This window comes from Oratosquilla oratoria, chromosome 21, assembly GCF_046742065.1.
Source record: "Oratosquilla oratoria isolate Oo_2021 chromosome 21, ASM4674206v1, whole genome shotgun sequence".
Taxonomy (NCBI): domain Eukaryota; kingdom Metazoa; phylum Arthropoda; class Malacostraca; order Stomatopoda; family Squillidae; genus Oratosquilla; species Oratosquilla oratoria.
This window is the reverse complement of record NC_134797.1, coordinates 18,568,469-18,595,329: the sequence shown is the minus strand read 5'-3', so window position 1 is coordinate 18,595,329 and position 26,861 is coordinate 18,568,469. Positions and strand designations below refer to the sequence as shown.

Genomic DNA, 26,861 nt, shown 5'->3' with positions numbered 1-26,861 from the left:
GTGCGTCAGTGTTTACGGTAGTGCTGGGCAAATACCGCTAATTTCAATACCGGAATTACCGGTAAACAACAATGCTGTTACCGGAATTACCGGTAATTTACCGGTAAAAGATTCGTGAGGTAGTAGTGACGTCCCAAGTTCGAGTCGCCTGTATGACTTAAATCTAAACAAATTTCATCCTACTATGGTGTGTAGTCACAAGTTTTGTAACGTCGTCACTATAGAAATCCTGCGCTCCGAGTCGTTACTCCAACTCTCGTGGGCGGGGAGTAGGGAGGGGTGCGTGTAAGGTCACAGCATTACCTCCTCTCCCTCAGTGCATAGGCCTACGCACCAATCCCCCCCTCCCCCTCTCACACTCCACTTCCGTCTCTATGTAAGTGCAATTTCATACAAAGAATATATTTTTCACATAGAAACACAATTTCATAAAAGAAAAATAATTACATGCATCATTTTTACACATTACACATAAAAATTCATTTCCAAAATCACCCATTTTTCATTTAGTCAGGACAGTTTTTTGTACAATTGAGGTTTTAAAGGTTTTGTGCGAGATGAATTGACATATGTAGGTCATTTTCATAATGTTTTTTTTTTACCAAGTTCCTCTTATATTAGGCTCAGGAACACAATCTCAACCCTTTGAATTTCTGTCAAAGTTTTTTTCAATTGTTCATAGTTGTCATTTCTTATATTGGAATTACGTTAATTTTGTATTAGCAGGACTCTACGATCCCTATATTTATATTATAGTACCTTTAAATGGACAAAAAACACACGCATATATTTTATTTTAATTTTTTATTCTGTGTATCCATTTGGATACATGCCCACCGGAATCGCCAGCGCGCGCCACCTCCACCAATCTAGGGTAAGGCTCGCAAATATTAGTTACTGACTACGCGAATAATAATTACATGCGTATCACTAACAAAATATGATTTTTGAATAACACGTTACCTTGCGTCGTCGTAGAGGCCACTTCAATGGGCAGTGTTAATCCACCAGAATCTTTGATCGTCTCTGCCCGCTTTTTCTTCTCTCTGCTTTCCGTGAGTCTGTTGTGGAACTTGTGGTATACTGTATTCCCTGCCCCAACCCATAGCTTAACCTTGTCAGTCATCACTCGTGCGAGTCTGATAAGTGTATTTGTGAACTTGTTTGTGATTAACTCCAATACAAGTACAGTACAAATAGATTGTAACATGCAGATGGTCTTTCATGAGCAACTGCGTACATTTATGTAAATATGCATATATTAATAAACATTAAATATAAAGTTAAATATGAAGATCTGGTAAGTGTGGAAACAGTGTCTCTCCAATCTCCCCGTTCTGTGAGCTTTCATGTCCGTTCTACAAACTTTACAACGTGCCTTATTTCCATCCTCTTTCACTTCCGCTAACCATTTTTTAAACAGGCAGACTGAAAAGTTTTCGAGTAGTTTGACCACCTCTTCATTTCTAGATCACATAGGCTGACTAATCGAATAACATTTTGCACTGAACCTCTGCGGGCCGAGATGCGAACAAAACGAACTAGCACGTTGAATACGTTCCTGTTAATTTTCATATTCGAATACGTACATTTCGTACTGTGCATCTGTGGGCCGAGAAGGGAGCAGGACGATCTAGCACGTTGAATACGTACCTGTTATTTTCATCCTACGTAGGGCCGTCAGTACTGTCACTCAGTACCACCAAGCCGATACGTGCTTACCGCTCTCTGAGTATTATGGGATAGCTTATCGGTTAACGGAGCCTAAACGGTAGCAGATTTTTTGCTGGTAAGCTACCGTCAAGGTTGTTACCGATAAAACCCATGACTACCGGCAGCTGCCCACCACTACCGTCACTCAGTGCCACCAAGCCGAGATGTGCTTACCGCTCCCCGACTGTTTGGTATAGCTTATCGGTTAACGGAACCTTAACGGTAGCAGAATTATTGCCGGTAAGCTACCGTCAAGGCTGTTACCGATAAAACCGGTAACTCTACCGGTATTTGCCCAGCACTAGTTTACGGTATGCCACTGAAGATGCCACGTCTACCCGTACCGTGGTCAGGATTCGCACAATCGCCCGAAATACCCACACGATTATTAGGTGCACGTTACTGACACACCACTACTAATTACTTATTCACTATTTCGTTCCCACCCTCTATCGAGTTCCTTGGATTCCTTTTCTAACTTCCCGATCTATCAAAATCCATCCCCATATTTCGGGATTCCACAATCCAGAATCACAATTCACACCTTCATCACCTTCTTCATCTCACGCGTCTATCAGAGCAGTACGTAAGTATCATGGGCAACTTGTATGAATTCATTTATCTATTCTTTTATTTATTCTTTTGTTTATTTATTTATCTATTTATTTGTTTGTTATCATTAATATTTCAGACGCGTTGGCGAAACTTTCTACTTGCTCCTATGTTTACTCTACATCCCAACATCTTGAGATCATTATTTCTCGTCCGGCTTATAAAGTTTGAAAATATTATTAGGCATGATGTTGTCAATGCCTTTTAAAATCATAAAGTCCCTTGGGTGACTCTTTCTCTCTCTCTCTCTCTTTTATTTGATCAATTTGGTTGATTTTTGCTACTCGCTGATGTCCTTTCCAATATATTAATGTCTGATAAGACTTAGTGACCAAATATAAACATATAGTGTGGGCGGAACATGTGATTGGTCGCCAACAGCTATTTCTTCATCCAAGTAATTAAACAAATTAGTACATCTGAACAGAAGACTTGGTATTTTTAAATGCATTTTCTCGTCTAGTTCCTTTCCGTGTCCTCTTGTTGTTCTGTTCAATACCATGAATTATTCCTTGTCAGTAATGTCCTGAAGAGAGTAATCGCGGTTCTTCTTTCCCCCAGTGTTGGCAGTTCCAGTTAATATTTTCTTCCCTAATATAATCTGCCAGCTTGGTTGGGAATATTTTATCTGCTGCTCCTTTATTACTCTCTGATTTGTTTGTATCTGTTTATGTATACGGACCACGTCACCTTGTGTGTGTGTTTACCTAGTTGTATTTTACGGGAAGGGGAGCAATGCTCGTGGTATCGCGTCTTCATATCTCGATAAAAAATAAGTACTCACCTATTGGAAGTACTGATAAAATTAATTGTAATAAAATGTGACTTACATGAGTGCGTGTATTCACTTGGTCTTTTGGATCACTTGTTCGACTCGTGATCGACAGCTATTTCCCTCCTGGAAGAGAGCTCAGAGCTCGTAGGTCCGATCTATGGGTAATGCTATGACCTTTCACACACACACACACCCAACTCCCCGCCCACGAGAGTCAGAGTAACGACCCGAAGCGCAGCTGTACCGAAATTAATTTCGGCCCTGGGCAGGATTCGAACCAAGCACTACGCGCACCACCATGCTAGTAGTACATCGTTCTACCAACTACCCAAGAGGTTGCCTCAGGGGTTCGTTCCCCCGTGGAAAGGTTGTAAGGGTATCTAAAAGCATTACTTCCTTTCCCTCCACCTCTCAACCCTTCCCTCTTTCCCTCCAACTTGCCTTCCTCTTCCAGGATCTTTACCTTTACTCTCACCTTCGCCCTCACCCTCACTCTCAACCTCATCCTCAACCTCAACCTCACTCTCACCATTACCATCACCCTCAACCTCATCCTCAACCTCAACATCAACACCAACCTCAACCTCACCCTCACTATTGCCATCACCCTCAACTTCACCCTCAACCTCAACCTTACTCTCACTCTCACTCTCGCCGTTACCATCACCCTCAACTTCATCCTCAACCTCAACCTCACCCTCACTATTACCATCACCCTCAACTTCATCCTCAACCTCAACCTTACTCTCACTCTCACTCTCACCATTACCATTACCCTCAACCTCAGCCTCAACATCAAACTCAACCTCACCCTTACTATTACTATCACCCTCAACCTCATCCTCAACCTCAACCTCAACTTCACCCTCACTATTACCATCACCTTCACTCTCACCCTCAACCTCATCCTCAGTCTCAACCTCAACCTCAACCTCACCCTCACTCTCACTCTCACTCTTACTCTCACTCTCTCACTTTCACTCTCACCCTCACCATTACTATTATCTTCAACCTCATCCTCAACCTCAACCTCAACCTCAACCTCACCCTCACCCTCACCCACACCTGTGTGTATTTACCTAGTTGTATTTACCTAGTTGTATATTACGGGAAGGGGAGCTATGCTCGTGGGGTCCCGTCTTCATTTCTCATTTTATCTAAACTATTTTTAAATTCATGTATTGTTTTTGCACACACCACTTTCTCATCTAACTTGTTCCAACTGTCTATTACTCTGTGAGGAAAGCTGTTCTTTTTCAAATCTCTTCTATAGCTGTCTTTTTTTATTTTCTTTCCGTGTCCTCTTGTATTTCTGTCATCCCATTTTATCAGATTCTCTCTATCAGTAATTTCTATGCCTTTCATGATTCTGTAAATAGCTATCAAATCTCCTCTCTCTCTTCTTTGCTCTAGTGTCTGTAGTTTAAGTTTTTGTAGTCTCTCTTCATATGATAGTTTTGAGAGTGTTGGTGCCAATTTTGTAATTGCTCTTTGTATTCTTTCAAGTTTTTTTATACATTTTTTTGTACTTGGTGACCATATCGTTGCTGCATATTCCAATCTTGGTCTTATCAGGGTGATTAGGATTTTCCTCACCATTTCTTCATCCAGGTATGTAAATGCCACTTTGATTGTTCTTATTAAATTATAAGTTTCTCCAAAAATCTTATTTATATGTTTCTCAGGTGACATATTATTCATAACAATGACTCCCAGGTCCTTCTCATTTTCTACTTTTTTTATTCCTTCTTCTCCCAAATTATATGATCCTGTTATTCTGTTTTTGCTTTTTCCAAATTCCATTATACTACACTTTTTTGTATTGAACTCCATCTCCCACTTCCTACTCCATTCCCATACTTTATTTAGATCTCTCTGTAGTGATTCACAATCTTCTTCAGTTTTCACTCTTTTCAGTAGTTTTGCATCATCTGCAAAGAAGCTCATATAGCTTTCAATTCCTTCATCCATATCATTAATATATATAGCAAACATTATTGGGGCCAGAACTGTTCCCTGCGGGACACCGCTTATTACTTCATTCCATTTTGAGTGCTGATCTCTTATCACTACTCTCATTTTTCTTTCTTGCAAAAAGTCTTCCATCCAATTTAGCAATTTACCTTGTATTCCTCCTTCATATTCTAATTTCTTAAGCAACTTCTTATGTGGTACTTTGTCAAAAGCTTTTTTTAGGTCTAGAAATGCACAATCAGCCCATCCATCTCTTTCTTGTATTATATCTATTAGCCTTGAATAGAAACATATTAAATTGGTGACGCATGATCGTCCTTGTCTGAATCCAAATTGCCTTGGATTTAGTACGTTGTTTTTTTTCCAAGTATTTTACCCATCTACTTTTGATAATTCTTTCACAAATTTTTGCTATTGTACTTGTTAGAGAGACTGGTCTATAGTTGGTAGGTTCTTCTTTATTTCCTCCTTTATATATAGGTACTATATTTGCTTTTTTCCAATCTTCTGGAACTTTTCCTTCTTTTAAGGAACTGCTTATTATGCTATGTATTTTGTCTGCCAGTTCATTCCTGCATTCTTTCAGAATCCAGTTTGCTATTTCATCTGGCCCATGCGATTTTCTGACATCAAAATTACCCAAGTGTGTCAATATTTCATTCTTTGTTACTTCTATTTCTTCCATAGGGGGGACTTTTTCTTTCCACTCAATCTCTTCAGGTTGTATATTTTCCCTTGTAAACACCGATTTAAAATGTTTGTTCATAATTTCTGCCATTTCCATTTCCTCAGTGTATTCAACTCCTCCTTGTCTTAATTTCTCCAAGTCTTGTTTGTTTTTCAGTTTATTGTTTACAAATCTGTAGAATAGTTTTGGTTGATCTTTACACTTTTCTATAACATCTTTTTCATATTTTCTTTTTTCCTCTCTGCACTTTTGTACATATTCATTTCTATAACCAGTATATATTTTCCATTTTTCAGGTCTTCTGTCTTTTTTCCATCTGGTCCAGGCTTTGTCTCTTTTGTCTTTTAACTCCCTACAACTTTTGTTGTACCAGCATTTTACATATTCTTTTTCTTGTTTTTGTCTTGGGACATACTTTTCCACTCCTTTTTTGTAAATTTTTGTCAAAATATTCCATTTCTCTTCCACTGATGTTTCTTCTTTGTATATTTCTTCCCAGTTTTCTTGTTGGAAGAATTCTCTTATTTTATCAAAGTTTGTTTTTTCATACATCATTCTTCCTTTTCTATATTGTTCATTTCTTTTCATATATTTTTCTTCATTAAGTTCCAGTTCAATCAATATGTGGTCACTTTTACCTATTGGTGTTTTATATTCAATCTTGTCCACTATTCTAGGTTCAGATGTAATTATTAAGTCTAGCCTCGATGGTTCTTCTTCATTTCTATACCTAGTGTTCTCTTGTATCCATTGTGTCATTGAATGGTCAGTAATCATCTCAAGTAGAGCATTTCCCCATGAGTCATCACCACTCTTTACTGTCATTTCTTCCCAGCAGATTTCTTTGCAATTAAAGTCGCCCATCATAACTATTCTTCCTCCGTCTTCCATTATTTTAGTTAATGCTATCTTTGTGTCCTCTAACATACTTTTATGTTCACTCTCCTCCCATGAGGCTGTTTTCGGAGGCACATAATTGATCACAAATTTTCTGCTCTTCTTATCTCTGTCTTCCACTTCTATCATAATCATCTCTACTGTATTCTTTCCATATATGACACCCTTCACGTTTATATCCTTCTTAGTCAGGAACATAACTCCACCCCCTTGTTTTTTCTCTCTGTTTCTAATCCAATAATTGTATGCATCATGTCCTACACTGTTGGGTGGTAGTGGGCCTTTTAATTTTGTTTCTACAATTCCCATTATGTCCGGTTCTTTTTCTTTCAAATAATCATTCAGTTCATTCAATCCTGTTATCAATCCATCTATATTTGTGTAAGACGCTCTTAGTTTTCTGCCACTTCCATGGTGTTCTCTGTTTCCCTTATGTTTTTCTTTAGTATGTCGAACTGCTTTATTTTCATGTTCACTACTCTCCAATAGAATCTCTCTTTCTCTGACTCCGTTCTTTCCTCGTTTTTTGCCTTAGCTTCAATTCTTTTCTGCTTTTCTGCCTCTCTTTCCTCCTTATTCATTTCTCTTTTTATCCATACCTTTTTATATTGATCATTTGTTGCTAGTTTCCCTGTTTTGGATAGAATTTTCTCTGCCGTTGTTTGTGACCTGAATTTAATCTTAATTGGTCTGGTCTTATCTGTACTATATTTTCCGAGTCTGAATTTTTCCTCAATTTCCTTTATAATTTCTGGTTCATCTTCCTGGACTAATTTTAATAAACTGCTTACTCTTTCATTTTCCTCCTTGATTCTTGCGGTTCTATCTGGGTTATGTTTCTCTTCCATTCCTAATATAATTATACATTTCTTTTTGTCAGCTAATTCTCTTACTATATTCTCCTTCTGTCTCATCACTTTAATAACTGAGTCTTCATTATGTTCTTTCAATTGCTGTTTGACTATGTCAGTGAATGAAACCTTATTCCCTTCTTGGGTTGTTCTCCAATTTTTAGCTTCTTTAGCTATTTTCTCTCTGTTTTCATTACTATTCTTCTTCAATTTCTCATTCTCCTCCTTTACATTTCCTAACTGTCTTTTTATGTCCTCTATTTCTTCAGTTAAGTTTCTGTTAGCCTTCTCTAGTTGTTCCAACCTTTCAATTCTCTGGAAAATGGAGTCAACATTACCTAACTTACGTTCCAAGTCCTCGATCACCTTATCAACTCTCTCCTCTAGTCTTATCAGTCGGGGGGGAGGGGTTGTGTCCCCCCCACCCTCTTTAAATCCCTGGAACATATTCTCGTCACTTTCTACTGTATTGCTCCTCTCTATACTTCTAATCTTTACATTTTTATTAGACATTTCATCCTCACTCAGCCTTTTGTTTACCTTTCGCTTGTCTGGCTGGGCCAAGTCTACTCCCTCCTCATTTCCTTCCATTTCCCTCAGTAATCCCTCCCCTTTTCCTCTTTCCCTACTTTCCCACTACTCCACGAGCAATTTCCCCCCCACCCTGTAAAAACACTAGGCACTTCTCTTTGCGTTGGGATCCACAGACTTCAGTTTTCTTCAGAACGTCATCCAAGCCGTCCATTCGCTGAAGTGTGTGTGTGCGTGTGTGTGCGTGTGTTTGGCCCAAATATAATATACAATGACAACGCTAAAGCTACTGCTATTGTTTTGCCGGAGTAGCTGGAGGTCCTCAATGGAGCCCTGGAGCCGTTGCGCAAAGAGGCGAGACCACATAATGGGGACTCCAGTATCTTGGACCAATTATGGTCCAGGCGTTGAGTGGCATACTGATTGGTAGTTTTATGTCTGCTTGTGCGTGTGTCAAAGGCAATAAGGTTGTGGAAAGATTCACGTACTTGTGTAGTGAAATACATAACTGTGGTGGGTTATATCAGGAAATTATATGATATATTGGCATTACCCATGGTGTTATGGTAGAGGTGTCAACTATCTTAGTGGTGCACACCTACGCGATATAACATTAGAAAATTAAATATTAATTGTGTAGATTATAATACATGAACGTAGTATGCGATTTTCTTGGCGGAAATAAATAACAAAAAACCCTGCTACAAGCAAATCTACTAACGAACTAAGCCGCTAGGATACAGTCCAGACGCCATACTGTCGTCTGTCCAGTCCAGCCACTGTCAATTAGACGATGGCTTTCACGTTGTGGACCGGGTGTTCTTCGCGTTGTAGACCGGGTGTTCTCCAATTCCAGGTGACGTTAATAAGCGCTGTTACAAAGACAATCAGGCTCTCTTTGACTTTATGAGAGAACACGGGGGTCTGCTGTCGTCTGTTAATTGCCCGAGGTACAATAATAATCAAACCGTCAGCATTCGTGACGACGAGCTGGATGATCTTTAGAATTTGAGGTACCGAATTACTAGATATAGGTTAGGTTAGGTGGGTAGGTTAGGTTAGGTTAGAATAGACGATTTTATCATCCTTTTATTTCTTCGACCTCGGCATCTATCAAAACAAACATGGCGTATCATTCAACTGCCGCGACTTCGTTCGTTAGTAGATTTTAACAACTATTTTGTTATTGATATCCGCCATGAAAATAGCATATTACGTTGATGTATTATAATTAACGAAATTAATAGTTTATTTTCTGTTGCTATATCGCGTAGGTGTGCACAACTAAAATTATTTTTTTTTATATTAATTATTATTGTTGGTGTTATTATTATTATCATTATTATTATTTCATTTTATGTATTTTAATTTATTTATCTTTAACTTTTATGGCCCTCGAGACCATAATGAAGTGCATATTTGGCCCTCGGAAAGATTTGAGTTTGACACCCCTGTTATAGACTCTCAACCAGAACATGCGGCGTTGTCGATTTTTATATTGGATGACTAAGGTCCAAATTTTCAAGTCGTTTGTGGGACATAAAGGGTGAATTCTGACTGCAACTAGACGTCTTTGGTACCGAGTGTCTTTGGTGAGCTTTAGGGATGTCGTTGGAGGGACACTATTGAGCCAACGACTGCTCCGTGACACTCAGTCAAGGCCTGTTACCAACATAATTCATGAAGGTCAAACACAGGAAAATGGGGTTCTTTGATTTTGATCTTCACACGGGTCAACCTCTGGAGGAAGAAACGACAATTAAGTTCGACAAACTGATCCCTCTGAAACTACTTCATTCATTTGTATAGCGGAACTATATAAATAAACACTATTCCAGTCGTAAGCCAAATAACCTGACGAGCCAATCCACCACCTAGGTTCCTTCCCCTTGATCAGACACTCAGCATGACTTCCATCCAACCTTGGTGCCTTTGAAGTGGATGGGAAGAGAGAGAGAGAGAGAAAAAACAAACAGGAGTTTTAATCCGATTTTTATTCTTAACTAGTTTCGCTACAAGCTTTTTCTTTTTGAAAAAGCTTGTAGCGAAACTAATCAAGAATAAAAATCTGATTAAAATTTGTCATTCCGCTTCGCTTCCATTTAAATTTGTCAGAATGTCTATGTATAATTTTTTATGTCTGAACTTCTTCAGGCGTAGAAAAATTTATCTTACCGAATGTTATATGAGACATATATTTGATGTATCTCGAAATGTTCACCCCCAGAGAAACGATAAAATATTTTCGTCTACCCGTTTCCCGCCAGTGTAGCTTTCAAGTTATAAGAGTAGGCGTGTTGTTCATCTAGGTGTGTCTCGTAAGTTGTACCATTTTGATTGTACATAATGAGAAGTCAGAGAAAGAAGGCAACAGAAAACGAGGAGGAGGAAGAGCCATCACAGTGCAAACAGAGCGTAATATGTATGAGAGGTGAGTTGTGATTTTGGATAGTTACTCGCACTACCAAAGATTTCTGATGGGTATCCCACTATCCATGATTGCCTCCTATTTGACAGGAATATTTGTTACTTTTTTAAGTCAACGTAAATTTGCATACGGACATATTCATTCCCGTCAGGGTATAGGAGTGGACACTGCCATTGTTGGTACGCGTATATACTTGCTAAAGCATAAATTAAAGCTAAGGTTAAAGGTAGGGCAGACCCAAAACTTATCAAAACAAAACAATTTTACAGATAGTGATAGTCTGACAGTGTTAGTACAACACCATGACTACAATATTGTTACATTGAACATAGGCATACATCAGAAAGCTAGATTATAGTAGATAGTTGCTTGACACTAGTGAGAACAAAATCTTAATAAAAGAATCAGTTACTTGACATTCACAAATCTAAAAAGCACCATTGTTTAATTGAATGGCACATATTGCTGAACAAAAAACTCACCACACAAGGTTTCAAATAATCTCAGAGTCTCAGACAGTCTTCTGAAAGTCAGGAAGAGGCTGTACAGCCTATGACAACAGCTCTCCATCAATCATCCAAGCTGGACTGGTGCTATCCATGAGCAGTGGACATTATTTGGGCTTAACATAAGAATGAAGGAGACTGCAAGAGACCATAAGGCCTACACTAGGCAGCTACATATCCATCACCACCTGTCATCCCCATCCATAAAGTTGTCTGACTGTTTCTTAAAACAACTGATAGTTTCAGTGCTTACTACATGGTTACTAAGTCTGTGAACTGGATCTTGATTCTTCCAATGTTTGTTGAAATTTGACTCAAGTTTCTGAATTGTGTCTGAGCTTATAACCCATTCAGGCATATCTTGAAGGAAATACATATTCTCAGTCATGATCTGGAGTTGAAAATCTTGAGGCATGTTATATTCTGCCTATCCATAAAATTCTGTGTATTTGAGCATGCTTTCTTGTGGCTTGTCATTATTTCTGCTTTTTTCACTAAGCTGGGGAAAGGGGGATGTAGGTTTGTAACTGTTACTAAGTAATTTTGTGCTGTTCTGGTTTGATATTCACCATAGTATATACTTTATTGCACCATTTAAATGTAAAAATGCAAAAGCACACAAGAAATCCATGGCCATGCTCATAGACATAGTATGTCACTCAGTGTCCAACTACCCAAGTACTTCACAACATAAAGAAAAATATTTATGAAGACCATACTCTCAAGACCAAGTAATTTGTACTAAATCAAGTACTAAAGATATAATCCCAAAAGAAGAAAATATCTTAAGGCACAAGAATAATTGCTAGCTTGCTGAAATTCAGGTCACCAAACACTAAAATAATACCAATACAAAATAAGTCTGAAAATAGACATCATATGCCCTAAATGAATTAATGGCTAATACACATCGTACAGACAACAATACAAAGTTTTGGTAAATTAAGGTGTTGCTCCAAATGTAATTTATTGTATAGCATTCCCAATGCCTCTGTAGAAAACACAGCTACAGCATGTGTTTTGCCCAATAGTTTAGGTGTTGATTCTCCAGTATCTTGTTAGTCTCTGGGGGCTTCAGTTGCTCTTATGTCAACTACTTGCTCATCTGTTCCCCTGTTGGGAAGATTCTAAGGTTCCAGTGTGCCATTTATTTAGTAGTTGATGATGCTCTATCAGTGTGATGAGAAAAGGTGGCATCTCAGGTCATTGTGCCCTTAGCAATAATTTGTTGTTGAGTGTTTAATTATACCCTTTTTGGAAGATTTTCTCTGTCTTTAACCACTTCAGTATGAGTCAAATTCTCATGCACAGCATCAGCTGCCACATGTATGATTCATCACACTACTCTCATTATAAAATGTAGTCACTGCTGTATTACTCATTCTCTTTTACTCTGAGTAATAATAAACACACAAAATGTGATCAAACCAGTTCACAGAATCTGAGGTAACTTGTGTACATCTAATATAAAAATTTTTAATGGTTGCTTACGCCGTTCGGTGGTAATTCGGTCACACACAGGTGGTGGTTGGGAAGGATGGCCGGGGATTCGTCAAAGTTAAAGATGCAACGGTATCGTCACTTCTGGAGTTGGGTGACGAAGGAAAAGAAGTTCAGTAAAGGAGAGTTAATGAAGAATAGGAAATTGAACCAAGCGCTAAAAAGTGAACATGAGAAGGTGTTTCCTCACCTTTACGAACAGACCAAGGGGTTACAAGTAAGGGAGTCGATAAAGATGTTTCAGCGAAAGCTACTAACGTTTAACAAGATGCTAAAGGAGAAGAAAAACTGCGTCTATATCGACGATTTGTTGGATTCCTTGGAAGTTTACGTTGGAGAAATTCCTGAAGAACCCCCAGGCGAAGCCTGGCCGGCGAAGCCGGTGGGCTTTCTACAAAAAAAATATAATCAAGACGCAGACGATGGCATCCTCGAGTACCTACTCACACCATTAACATGTCCATCTGCTCCCTTGAGAGTATCTACTCTTGGAAACCAGAGTATTCCCCATGGAGCAGCACTTGAGGATGATGGGTGCAGTTCTACACAAAAGCCTTCAAACCTTCTCACCCCTCACAATGCATCAGACAACATAGCAATGTAAAAACAACCCTAGCAACATTCTACTCAAACGCACAAAATAGCCAACCCCCAATATCTCAACATGCCTATACTAAAACATACAACACTCAGTTCACAAAAGAAGCACTCCACAGAAGAATCCTGCAGGAGAGGCATAAAGTAATAGATTGGTATAGCATCTTGCTGAAGGGATTAAAACAAATGTTCACTGTCAGAAAACACTGAATTTTCCAGTGTACATCCAGTCACTGAATGATTTATAGGCCAAACTGGGGATGCGGGTTTACTTCAGGAGAACTGGGATGACTAATTGCTTGATTGACACAATATAGCTTCAAGAATGTATCTTCAGTAAGGTCTGTGGTTCCAGCTGGTAATTGTAACCAAATTTTTAGGTGCTGTGGAGTTCCTTTCACAGCGACAACAAAATTATGAAGGACAAGTTAAATTTTGTTTTTATTTTGTGTTTATTTTTATTCCATTTTTATTTTATATGTACAATGTTGTAAATTTCTTCATGGGGACTACAAAGGATATAGTTTAATGTAGTAGAATATTATTTTATTAGAGTTTAATTTTTCAAAATGTGCTGTAGGGATATTGAGTGAAGAGGTTGTGATTGAACAATAATTTTTTTATATACAGATGACTTACTTCAAGGAAGTGGGGCGCAAGTTATCAAGTTGAGACACCCCCGTACACAGATGGGTGCATCCTATCTCATTGATAGTGACAGCACTAAGCTCTTGGAGTTGATTAGTTTCCAGGAAACAAATAGGTAATGTATTTTATGCCATATAAATTTGTATTTCTATTTGTATAAAAAATAGTGTTAGAAATAATGTGTTTGATGACAGTAGACTTTACAGTTGTAATGTGTAAATGCAGGTTTGTGGGTAATTTAGTAGAGGGTACAGAGTAGTTAGCCTTGATCCACCAGTGACTCCTACTAGAGGATGTCATTATGGGGATAGGAAGCCATCTTTGGTTTGTAGTTAGTCCCTGCCTATGTTGACATTGAGCTATGGCACTCTCAAACTTGTCAAAGGTTGTTGGCTGCACTGGATCTGGTGGTAACATGTTCCACTCTTCAATCATAGAGGTACGAGTCAGTGCCCTTCTTTATTGTTTCAGTCTTCTCGTCAGGATTCTCGTCATGACCCTTGGGGCAGAGCAGAGCCCAAACCCTAGTCTGGTTAAGCAATAAGTTCTACCTTTGTATTTCACTAGTTGGTATTTCCATAGTTCCTTTGTCACATGAATTTGTAAGTGAGCCGCCTGCAGGTCTCAAATCGTGGATGCCCCCCTCATTTGGTGCCATCTGCATAGGGTCTCACTCAGGGCTGTGGAGTCAGAACACAAAACTTCCGACTCCAACTCCTCTATTTTTGGCACCACCGACTCCGACTCTGACTCCTCTATTTTTGGCACCTCTGACTCCGACTCCGACTCCTCTTCATGTAATTAACTGATTATGGCCTACATATTTTATAAAGCCTATACAACACACATATGCTCCAATCTTGAGTAGACATATCATTATAACTGGTTTATATAAAAGAATAAAGATATATGTTATAGTGTAGCTTTCCTATGTTTGACCTCTTCATTAATACTTTATTACTGAAGTAGAGATTTTTTGAAAGGATATTGAAGAAAATTCAGTAAAATAAAGATTCTATAATATACCTCTTGATTTAACTACATACTGGTACTGCTATGCGATTATTGCGATGGAGATTACTCTGGTTCTGGAACCGATCTTATCGATATGAGTACAATACAAGATACAGCTGAACATGTTTGAAACGAAACTTTTTTTCAACTTTAAATATCCTTATTTCAATAATTCAATGTTAAAAAGTATAGAGGGGACAAAGAAGGGGAAAGGAGAGAAGAGATAGTATTATTGCGTTAGTCTACAGTTGAAATCATAATTATCCTACTGTTTGGCAACACAGCAGTGGGAGAAACCACCAAACTGATGGAGTGATGGAAACGACGCATATGGAACTTGACAGGAATATTACAGCTCCCGTGACTGTGTGTCAACAGAAGGTGTAAAATGGAGGTATTTATCTAATTTATTCAAGCAATACTTTGGATGTTTATCACTCTATATATAAATTTGAAAGTCAGCATTGTACAAGGACGTTTTGGGGGTTTAGTGGAATGACCATGAAGATAAGATGATGAGATTTATTACATTTTATAAAATGATTTTTTTTTACATAATCTACTTACAAGGAGTGTGCACTGCATAACTCTATAGACTAAACGAAGGCATTATAAAGTGTAAATTTAACTGGAGTCGGAGTCGGTATATTTTTACCAACTTCGACTCCAGTGACACCGTAATTGCTTCCAATTCGGACTCCAACTCCAGTGACCGTAATTGCTTCCGACTCCGACTCCGACTCTGACTCCATAGCCCTGGTCTCACTACATATGTCTACAAAATCATTGGCAGTATGACCCCTCACAAACTGGTTCATTTCTCGGAAATCCAACACTGGTTGTACTTTGTTCTTGGTTGGCTGTACCACTGCCATCTTGGACAAGATTCCACCCTCCACTGGTTCCTCCCAAGGACTCAAAATTCTCTCATCAATCCACTGCTCCATTTCAAGTTCAAAGTTGTGCCTCACCCCCTCTCCGAGAGTCTGTTTGTAGCAATCAACTTTGTTCTTCAAAAGAGGTGAGCCTTCTTTCGGGTACCACTCTTCTTCCCACTTCTGACCATCAAATTCCACCAGGAAGTCTTTGTCCTCAATTGTGCAAGATGCCACCCTCTTGACAGGGTCGAGGTTTGTGGTGGCAGTGCCCTCCATGGCCCTCATTGCCATTCCTACATCCACTTCCGGCCTCAGTCGGGTCTTCGTCCTCCTTTCTGAGTCATGTATCACTCCTATCCTCACTTGTCTGACGATAAATGTGACTTCTCTGAGCTGGGCAATTGTATCCATTTCCAGCACCACGTCAATTCCCTCTAGAACCGATCTAATGATGAGCACTCTTAGTCGTATCAGAATGCCCTTGACCAAAACCCTCCCATAAGCCTTCCCAACTACACTCAACAAACTGATCCCTTTGAAACTAATAGTTACACTTGTCCCCTTTTTACTTGTAAAGCAGAACTATACATGCACTCCTCCAGTCCTGTGGCACTCTACCCTCTTTTAGACAAACATTAAACAATCTCACCAGCCAGAACACTGTCACTGTACCTCCCTTTTTTAGACACTCCACATGACACCCATCTAACCCAGGTGCCTTACTGACTGTCATCATTTTGATAATTGCTTTCACCTCATCTTTTCTTATTTTTCCTCCACTTTCCTCATTCATCACTGTCATTTTCTTAGTGCTTCCCAGTGCAAGTACCTTGCCCTCCATTCCTTCCTTCACATTTGACAACTCCCTAAAATACTCTACTCATCTTCCTCTCACAGCATCTCTTCCATTATCATCTCTCCATCAGCACTTTTTACCTTTTTTCTACCTGATTTGCCTCCCTTAATTTCCTTCCAAAACATCTTTTTATTACTTTCGAAATTTGTCATACTCTTACCCCATTTCACATCAGCTCTCCTCTTTGCCTCCTTTATCTTATACTTTAATTTTCTTTGTACCTCTCCTGTGATTCTCTTGTCCTATTTTGCAACCAATCTGTAAATGGTTGTTTCTTCACTTCTTCAATCTTTGCCTCATCATCCCACCACTCACAACCCTTCCTTCTATTTCCTCCCATCCTCCTTGTTCCACACACCATCTTTGCTCACCTTGTGACCCCCTCCTTGAAACAATCCCCATTCCTCCACTTCTAGTTCACTTATAGCCTTCACTCTTCTCTCAGCTTCTTGTACTCCTTTTCTTTCTCATTTAAGCAGTTTACTCTAAGCACCTGTCTGCTTTCTTTCCTTTTCCTCTTTCTCCATCTATCCTCCACTCTCAGTTTACCTCCCACCAAAAATAATCTGATATTCCCCCACATGTACATCCTTAACTCTTCCTTCTCTTCTCATGGTTACCACTCTATTGTCCATTAAAGCCCTGTCTACCACCCTTCCATCCATCACCCTCTCCCATGTATACTATTGCTTGACTTTCTTCATAAACTGTATTTGCTATTATCAGCTGTCTTTTTATACACATCACCATCAACTCTCCACAATTATTTTTTCCTGGAACTCCATACTTCCCAACCACCCTGTCTATTGGTTCATCTACCAGCATTGAGATCTCCCAATACCACCACATTGACATTTCTCCCTAAAACCTTTATGCACTAGTTTAAATTGATCCAATCTTCTCACTACCAAGCCCATATGCATTGACATTGACCCACATCTCTCTTCCCAGTTTCACCTTCATCCACATTAACCTTGAAGAAACCTCCTTCCTCTCTTCCACTTACTAGTATAGCCACCCTTCCTTGCTCTTGTCCTCTTCATTCCTAACACCCTCCCAACTACACTCCCAAACTCAAATTTTCCCCTCCCTTTCAACTTAGTTTCACTCACTGCCAACAAATAATTTTTTTTCTTCTTCTTCTTTTAAGGAATGTCCCCTTTGGGGTTACAGGAGTAGGATGTCTAGTCCTATTCCCATGTTATTTTGGTCATCTTTGTGACTCAAGTGGGAACACGTATTATTTTTCCCGTACCACAGGGTTCAGTGAAAAAGGAAATGTATATTCAGAGAAGTTGTACAGTATAGTATTTAGAGTGGGGAACAGCATATTGGAGGGACAGTTGCAGTATAATATAGTGCATAATTTCTCTCTAAATAGAGATTTCCTCTATCACAGACAAGATGATGTGTGGTTTTGGACTGTAGGGGCACCCCATGTAAACCTTAAATTATCAGTTGCATGCTACTGAGCAATTTTAACCTCAAATTAACATTCAGCCAATACCCCAGATAGGTGTGTGTGTGTGTGTTTATATACATACACTGTAAAGAAATCCTTACTTTAGCATACTTAGCTGCAATTTGTTGTTCATGGCATTGATCGGCTTTGAATAGTTCTAAACAGATACTCATTAGTCCCACAAGTTGAAATGTTGATTGTGTGAGAGTGATGAATAACATAAAGATTAACAAGGTTTTAGTCTCATTTTCTAAAGTGCATTTAATGAGGTTTCACTGTAATTGTGTAAAATGCTGTTTTCATTTACAGGTCCTGGTTCATTGGTGAAAATGTTCAATCCGATGGAAGACTTTTCTTAACCACCCCAGTTGATGTTACCTTTCTTATTTTACCCTACCTCATGAAGGTTAGTAATACTTGAACTTTCTTTAGGTCTGACAAGGACACAAAGACTGATATTTTTCTAGGTTTAGGATTTTCACAATTTTTTTTTTAATGAAGTTGTTTTAATGAAGTTGTTTTTACTTGGGGTGAAGGGGGCTTTGGGGAAGAGGGGAATGTCTGTTGAGGAAGGACGGGAGAGGACAGAAGACAGGGGTGAATGGAGAATGGTTGTATATGGATGATGTTGTGATTGCATGAGGTGGAATGGGCGGGTGGATGGGGTGAGGTAGTATGTGTGAGCAAAATTTGACGCAGCCCGAAGGGATTTCTCCCCGTCCTCTCATTTTATGCAATGGGGGGACGGAGAGGGGTGGTCACCGATTTAATGAAGCGGCCTTGCTGTGGATGTGCTGTGTCTTGCGACACTGCTTCTGACCCAGGGCAGTGGACAAGGTGCAGGGATGACCCGTCATTCAGGAGGTGCTAAGATAAGAGGGAGGGTGGAGGGGTGTGGAGTGTATTCAGGGATGGAATGGGTGGGAATGATTTTATGCCTTTTTCTTTTTGGCTACCCCCCTTGTAAGGGGGAAAAAGCCTTGGTATATGTATGTATGTATGTATGTTTTTACTTGCAGGCAACACAGAATGTTCCCCTTGAACAGCTTCTAGAGGATGAAGACTTCCCTGGTGTGTCAAAACTTGCAAGCATTTCAGCTAAAAAAAACTTGTCTCACGTTGCAGATAGAAAAGGTGAACTCATATTAAGAAGTGGTGTTTCAGAGAGTCATTCATTTCAGCAGAATCACTTTGCCTTGTGTAGTATAAAATTTTATATCTGAGAAGAGGCTAAAGAAAGTTTTAAAACCTTGTGAGCAGTTCAATTACTCAATCTGTTCTAGTAGAAATCTTGCTGGAGACCATTTGACCCCATAGATTCCATCCACAGCTAGGTCAATCCATATGTCATTCAGAGAATTTTTGTTCTATTTATGTATTACAAAGTGTAATAAGAAAAGACATTTGGGAATGGATGCTAAGAGGAGATTCTATGAAGGAGTGATTGTGTCTACAGCACTGTATGGAGCAGAAACATGGAATATAAGAGAGGAAGAGTTTAAATGAGTTTGAGATGAAATGCCTGAGAAGTATGATAGGGCTTACTAGGCTGGATAGTATATTACATGTTCTGAGTCTTCTGTCTGGTGAATGCATCTAGGATTTTGGTGAATTTTGCTTGGCTAGTTCTGTTTTAGAATGGTTTTAGTGTTGAGTGATACCCTGATAGCACTGTTATATAACAGGGGTGATAATCTTTGCGGATCTGAGATTTTCTGCGGATTTTTGGCTCAGAGGACCATTTTTGAGATCGACATAAATTCAAGGAGAATTTTTTTTTGGGGGGGGGGGGTATAGGATCTTATCGACCGTCCATAGCTGGAGTGGGACCATGTGTAGATTGTTCCGCATTTGGATCTTTTCCATTTTATGGCATACAGAATGTTTTCACCAAATTTTTGCCAGTACAGTACTACCTCTCATTAACAGACTAAAAGGGGGGTAATGGTGTCCGTTGATGTGAATAATCCGTTGATTTGGAGTGTTTTTTGGGTGGCATAGTGATTGCACGCACTAAACAATAGCACCAAAAGCACAGTGAAAACACCGTAAACACAGCTAATTAACGTCTGTTAATGAGAGGTAGTATACTGTCATACAGATTTTGGTGCTGAATACAAATATAACATTTATTTTGTGGAGAAATGAAAGGAAGTTGAAAAAATGGAAATTTAATGTGCACTAGTTTGTGAAGCACAATTACTTACATGCTAGGCGACTCCCTAGTGAAGTTGGGCGTTACGTGGCAGTATGTGAAGAAACTGTGGAGAGGATGGATGTTGTTTTCAAATACCTAACCTAACCTAACTAAATCTAACCTAACCTAACCAAACCTAACCTAACCAAATCTAACCTAACCAGACCTAACCTAACCTAACTTACTAACCTAACCAAACCAAACCTAACCAAATCTAACCTAACCAAATCTAACCTAACCTAACCTAACCAAACCTATCTGCGCCTTGTCCATCAAGTGTGCCTAAAGATAAAGTGGACATGCAATGGTATTCACAGGGGATAGGATTTATTGTGATCATGGTGTTTCAAAAGTAGTTCATATCTACTTCAGAATGGCTTCAAAATTGCTTGGAAAATGCTAAAATCCAGGAGCTTTATATATATATATATATTATTTTTTTCTTTCTTCTCAGAACTGTATACACTACAAATGAAGATTCTTATGCCTTAAGTATGATTAATTTGAAGGTAAATTGAATTTAAGTTTGAAACTATATTGGTTACAGGGCAAGAAGAATTGTGTGTCTGGCGTTATAATGAACAAAATACCTTGAGTTGGCTGGATTCGAAAACAAGAAAATTAGCAGCAACTCTTATGGAGAAGAAAGTCCCGACTTCCTCAGCCCAGGCTCTCACATATGTCAAAGCAATGGGACTTGGTCAGACACAAGGTAATTCCCAGTTAGTTGTAAGTTAGAGTTTGAGGAATACGGGTAGAGATTGAATAGTATATAGTGATGTATACTTTGACTCCCAGTATTTGGATAAGGCATGTTTGGAGGAAATGAACGTGGTTATGTGGAGGCAGTGGTGAAAGTGTGTAACTGGTTTTGAGTATGTTACTCTTGTTATATACCAAGAGGCTTCTTCCTCCTAATAAGGGAAGTAGCCATCCAGGGTATATATTTTAACTCTAGAAAGACATTAAGTTGAAACCAGTCAAGCATTGTGTTACCTCACAGAGGATCTTCTGTTTATATACTATTGTACTTTTTGACCTGAAAAAGCAAAAAATCACATCCATTTTTATCTATGATATATGAAAGTATTGCTGCATGGAAGCTGAAGTTTTTTGCTATCTTACCAAAAGGGCCATTTTTGAGGCATTTCTAAACATATTTTGTGGTATAATTTTTTATCTACATAAGATAGAGCAACAAATTAGGTATCAAATGAATGAGCAGGATTTACTCTATATAAATCAAATGTTAGAATTTATGAATTTTCCACAAGACAATTTTTTTTTTTTTCCCTAACCTTAAGACATGTTTTTTGCATGGAGCAAGATAGAGCAACAAAATAGTTATCAAATTAAAACATTTAATGCTGTTTTTAATGTGTACAATTTAATTAACATTGTACAAAAAATGGCATGTTATAATATTTACAGAAAAATAACAAAATTCCATACATTTGACATATACAAAGTGGAAAATGTAATTTTGCAACAAGTCAAATCATCAACTGAAACTACCAAAATAATCATATGTATCAAAATGATGTTACAGTCATTTGTTAACTGCTTCAGTATGACTCAAATTCTTGCGCCAAGCATCGGCTGCCAAACATGTGATTCATCACACCACTGCTATTATTGAATATAAAGTCACTGCCGCTGTATTACTCATTCTATTTTACTCTGAGTAATAATAAACACAGAAAACATGATCAAACCAGTTCACAGAATCTGGGGGGTAACTCATGTACAACTGCAAAAAAATACATAATGAAAATGCTGATGCCGGCAGTCTCGTGTACCCACTTGGACCTCATGACATGTATGTGGGCATCATTGTACTGAAGTGGTTAAGCGTTTGCTTCTTGAAGCTTTAGAAGTGCCATCTGTTGTATTCCACAGCATGGAGGAGATATTCCCTGTGCTTGGGATCTGTGGTGATGACATTTGCAAAATCACTCATCTTGACTGCGCTTAGCGATGTCATTCACTACTCTGAGGTTTCTCACATATTCCAAGGCTTTCTTGTAGGTACTCCCCCTTCTCTGGCCATGATTCAACCCAATCCAGGAGCCAGTCAGGTCCAATGCTAAGGATGTCTAACAGGACTCTGGACTAATGAGGTATTGTGTGGTCTTGGCTGTCACCTTCTGAAGCTGTTTAGCTTCTGAGTGGCATGCAGCTGAGCAGTAATGTCCTGTTACTGCTTGTCACTCAGCCTGCTGCTGAAGAGCGCGAATGGCATGGCCTTCTGTGTCAAGTACCACTTGTGATTTTCCATCTTCTGAAGAACTGCTTCAGCAACCTCTGGGTCTGATCTCTTGTACCTCAACATGTCCTGGATGAGCTGAAGATCATTCACAGGAGCATCCGCAGCAGATGTTGACATCATCCACATTGGTGTGTAGAACAGTGCCAGGAAGATGTTGAGTCATTCCAGCTTTGCAACAGTCTTTTCATCATACTCAAAGTAGTCACAAAACATCAGCATCTTAATGGAATACAAGTTCCTGGCCATCCATCTGGCCTGGTGAATGGTCCCTGGTCGACTGCAGTGAATCCCATGGGGAAGTGTGTCTCCAAGAATAATCACTAAGCTCAGCCATTTCCTTTTAGTCAGCTCTCGATGGCTTCTCAGATGTGAGGATGTCAAGAAGTATTTCCACACAATATCTCTCTCTCTCTCTCTCTTTTTCTTCTTCTTCTTTTTCTTCTTCTTCTTCTTCTTCTTCTTCTTCTTTTTCTGAGCATGTACATACATATAATAAAGGCTCTTTCCCCTTGCAATGGAGGTAGCCAAAACCCAAGGTATAAAATCCACTCCCACCCATTCCATTCCACATAGTCCACTTCCATTCACCCCCCTCACTCCCTCTTATCTTGGCTTCTCCTGGATGACAGGTTATCTCTGCATCTTGCCCACTGCCCCCCTGGGTCAGAAGCAGTGTCGCAAGACACAGCACATCCACAGCAAGGCTGATTCATTAAATTGGCGGACTCCCCCATCCCCTCATGTAGAAAAAGAGAAAATGTGGAGAAATCCCTTTGGGCTGCATCATATTATTTTTTCACACATACTCCTGCACCCCCATCCCCCACCCACTCCCCCTCATGCATCACAGCATCATCCATGCACAACCATTCTCCATTCACCCCAGTCCTCCAGGGTCACTTGCTTGTCCTTTGATCTTCATCAGTACTCTGTGTTTGTCTTGGAGTTTCATGAAGAGCTTCATGCAGTTCAGTGTGGTCATCATCGTGACCCCAGCTATCTGACAGAATGGGATGATAGCTTCAACCATTTCATAGGCATGGTCTTGAACCATGGGTTTCCCTGTATTTTCTGGTAAACTTTGGAGATAAATGAAATACTGGAATGTTTGTCTGTTGTTGGAATCTGGGAACCACAGATGCAGGCTGAAGGGTATCCATCCAGGAACATTTCAGTGAGAGATCTGGTGGACTGTCGACTTGATGTTTGCTTGTGGACTGCAAGTGGAGGTTCTGAGACATTAACTGTGCGTCCTTCTAGCTCCTTGCTTAATGCCGTTGTAAAGTATCTTGTGGATATTTTTCTGGATTTGGATTGAGTTTCTGTGCTGGCTTTGCTTTTGTACTGTTCATTATTGCCCAATATCAATAACAGGTTTCTGTAAATATGAAATATGAAATTAAATGCTGAAATTATGGATGAATTTTGATCTTAATTCACTTAGAATTCAAACACCCATACTAAAACCATGTCTCTAGGTTAACCAAAATCTGGATTTTCAACAATTACATGTCTTTTAAATGGGGAAAGTTCATCTATTCTAATGTTTGCTATATGTAGAGTAGATTCTGTTCTTTCATTTGATACCTAATTTATTGCCCTATCTTGGATAGAAAAAAATATATACCACAAAATATATTTAGAAATGCCTCAAAATTGGCCCTTTTGGTAAAATAGCAAAAAACTTCAGCTTCCATGTGGCAATGCTTTCATACATCCTAGATAAAAATTGATGTGATTTTTGGCTTTTTCAGGTCAAAAAGCATGAGAATAAGTACAGTAACATGAAAATATGATTTTTTTTTTTTTTTTTAACAGGTCTATACTAGTGTGTTAATGGAATTAATGAAATTTGTTTTTAATTTTTATTTCCAGAGGATTATTTGATACTTGCTCATGGTATCCTTGCTGAATATATAACCACTGAACTCTCCGTGCTCCTTCGTAACCATCTTGGATTGCCAGACCCATCCTTGAAGAAGAAATCTGATGGTAACCTTATTTCTCCACCACCTTCAAAGAAGATGAAGACTGAAGGACCATTAGAGGATTATTCTATAAAAACCACACCTGTTGAAAAGGTAGGCTATGATTGTTATTCTTATTTTCATTGCTGTCTCTTGCTATATTGCCGAGCTCTGGGCGGGGACAGGGATGGCCCTTCATCCACAAGGAGCTAGGATAGGAGGGACAACAAATAGGATTTTGGGTGGATATGGGATGAGTGAAGGGATATATCAGGGCTGAAGGTGATATTAGGAGAGGAAGTAATCAATCCATTGCCCCAGATCTCCTTTGCTGGAGATCTCCAGCTTCCAGGTAACCAGAAATGGCTATCAGAATGGACCACAAGTCACTTTAAAGTAGAAATTATGTATTGTTGTTGGGGTATTGTAAGATAAGATATTCAATGTCCTCTATGTGATGGCTGCATCTAAGGCAGTTTATTTCTTTGGCCAGGTCTATTATGTGTTGGTATTGTGTGGACTGTTGTCATGCCTGTGTGATTCTTGCATTTTTTGGGGGGAAAAATGGTGGGACTTTAGAAGGGGTTTGATGGAATAAAGTGTTTGGTAGTTGGTCTTGTACTTGTTTTGTGATGTGAATGTGTTTTTGTATTGGGGAAATTCATTAGTCTTGTAGGCTCTCATCAGTGTGTCTGTGACCTTTTTTCCATGTGTTGTATGTGTCTCTGGGTTACCAAAATTGAATGGGTTAACTTTTCTGTCCCTTGCTTTCCTGTTAAATTATGCAATGTAGGTTTTATTTCTAAAATTGATTGCATGATTAACATACAGGCTACATACATGTTCAAGATGGATTGTAAATATTGGGTATTCTGGTTGGGAATTGATTGTGAATCGCAGTATAGTCCAGATTTATATCCTTGTCATGTGTTACAGCATTAACTTACTTTATTTATTTCAGGCAAAACCTGTTCTAACTGCAAAAGCAAAAGCATTGGCTAAAGCTGCATCTGGAACAAAGAGTATAACATCGTTTTTTACCAAAAAATAACTATATTAATGATCTGCATTTGTGTTAACATTTCATATGTTTATTCATTTATTTTGACTGAATAAATTATAATAATCAGTGTATTTCATTTAACCAGTTACTGTACAATGATTGCTCCGAGCAGCACACTGGCACATGCCCTCTCACATCTACAAGTTGGCAGCACAGAAATAAACCCAGATCATATTTACACCCAAAATACACAACAGCCATCACTCGTGCACACATATCCTACAAATGCAATGGCTAATATTTGTGGGCTCATAATGCATGACAACCACCAACACCAGATGGACCTGCTGCCTACATAAAACTGTCTTCATGAAAAATACCCCAACACAAAAGAAGCTAATTCTATACATACATACATATATATATGAATACATGAAGTAATGCATCCCATATTTGAACTAATTGGATCATGGGCTTTTCAGATTTGGGGAGTATTCATGAGGTGGTGGTGGTGGTGGGGGGATTTGGTCTCTACATCACTCCCGTGCTAAGTTTTCAGTCCTGAAGGAATAAAAGTTGTATATAGTACATATAAATCATGTTCAGATATGGGAGGGACTATTATACATATGCTAAAAGGCCCTTTCCCTCTTATTAGGGATGGTGTGACCAAGTCATCCATTTCAAGAATATCATCTATTTTCCCTCCTACTCTAACTCGTTGTGGATGAAAGCATTGTCCTTTGCCCACAGCTGGGTCAGAGGGAATGGAACAAGAGACAGCACCTCCACAGCAGGGCCTTATAACCAATAACCATCCAGCATTAAAACAGTATTGACCTGTCCACAGAGTCAAAATGTTCCAAATGCAACCACTACACAGAAGACACTGAACTTGTCCTTCAGTGCCCCACACTAACAATCCTGAGACAGTAATGCAATATCTCTTCATTGGATTGAGTTATGATCCCATCCAGAGAGAGAAAGAAAAAAAAGAAAGAAAAAATTACCTCCAAACCTGACCCGTTGACGCTGTGGGGGAACTTAGGTGACGACAACCAAAGGGTGATGTCACTGGTGACCTCGCTTCTCGACTGCTGGCACAACAAATTGTAGTCTGACCTATTTCTTCTATTTCATTCATCCCTTCTTCATCTTTTGGTTTGTTGATGGCTTTGGCTTGTCTTGAACTTTGGAATTGATTACTCAATATCTTGATGCATTCACCCCCTGGCAGGCCCCTCGGGGTGCAGACTTCTGTGTGTCAAGAGTCAGGTCCCGGGGATCCAGTTACAAGTCCCCTGTATTTGTGGGTAATGGGGGGCGCCAGCCCCGGGGCTGATGGTGGGAGGGTCTTTACCTCTATTGATCAGTGCTCACCTTAAGGGAGGCGGCCCTTCCTTAGCAGAAGACTGGTCCTCACAGGTACTCTTTCCTGTGCTGAGTCGCACAGGATAGGAGGACTGCAATCCTCCAAAATGGGTACACTATTTTA

The 26,861-nt window shown here is 39.2% G+C and overlaps 1 protein-coding gene across 1 annotated transcript; it reads left to right on the top strand.

Moving 5' to 3' along the window:
• Positions 1–10,313: 10,313 nt before the first annotated feature.
• LOC143036728 (ribonuclease H2 subunit B) lies at positions 10,314–25,492 on the top strand. Its single transcript, XM_076204381.1, has 7 exons — positions 10,314–10,472; positions 13,703–13,835; positions 18,240–18,336; positions 18,950–19,064; positions 20,675–20,839; positions 24,272–24,477; positions 25,325–25,492. Exons 1-7 carry the CDS (start codon positions 10,388–10,390, stop codon positions 25,412–25,414), a joined length of 891 nt encoding a protein of 296 aa, XP_076060496.1. The 5' UTR covers positions 10,314–10,387; the 3' UTR covers positions 25,415–25,492.
• Positions 25,493–26,861: the final 1,369 nt, after the last annotated feature.

Bases quoted from the DNA above. Each gene is read 5' to 3' on its own strand.
- LOC143036728 (XM_076204381.1), top strand. From the start codon at position 10,388: ATGAGAAGTCAGAGAAAGAAGGCAACAGAAAACGAGGAGGAGGAAGAG. The intron at 19,065-20,674 runs GTGAACTCATAT...TATTGGTTACAG, and splicing joins TCACGTTGCAGATAGAAAAG to GGCAAGAAGAATTGTGTGTC. The intron at 24,478-25,324 runs GTAGGCTATGAT...TATTTATTTCAG, and splicing joins AAACCACACCTGTTGAAAAG to GCAAAACCTGTTCTAACTGC.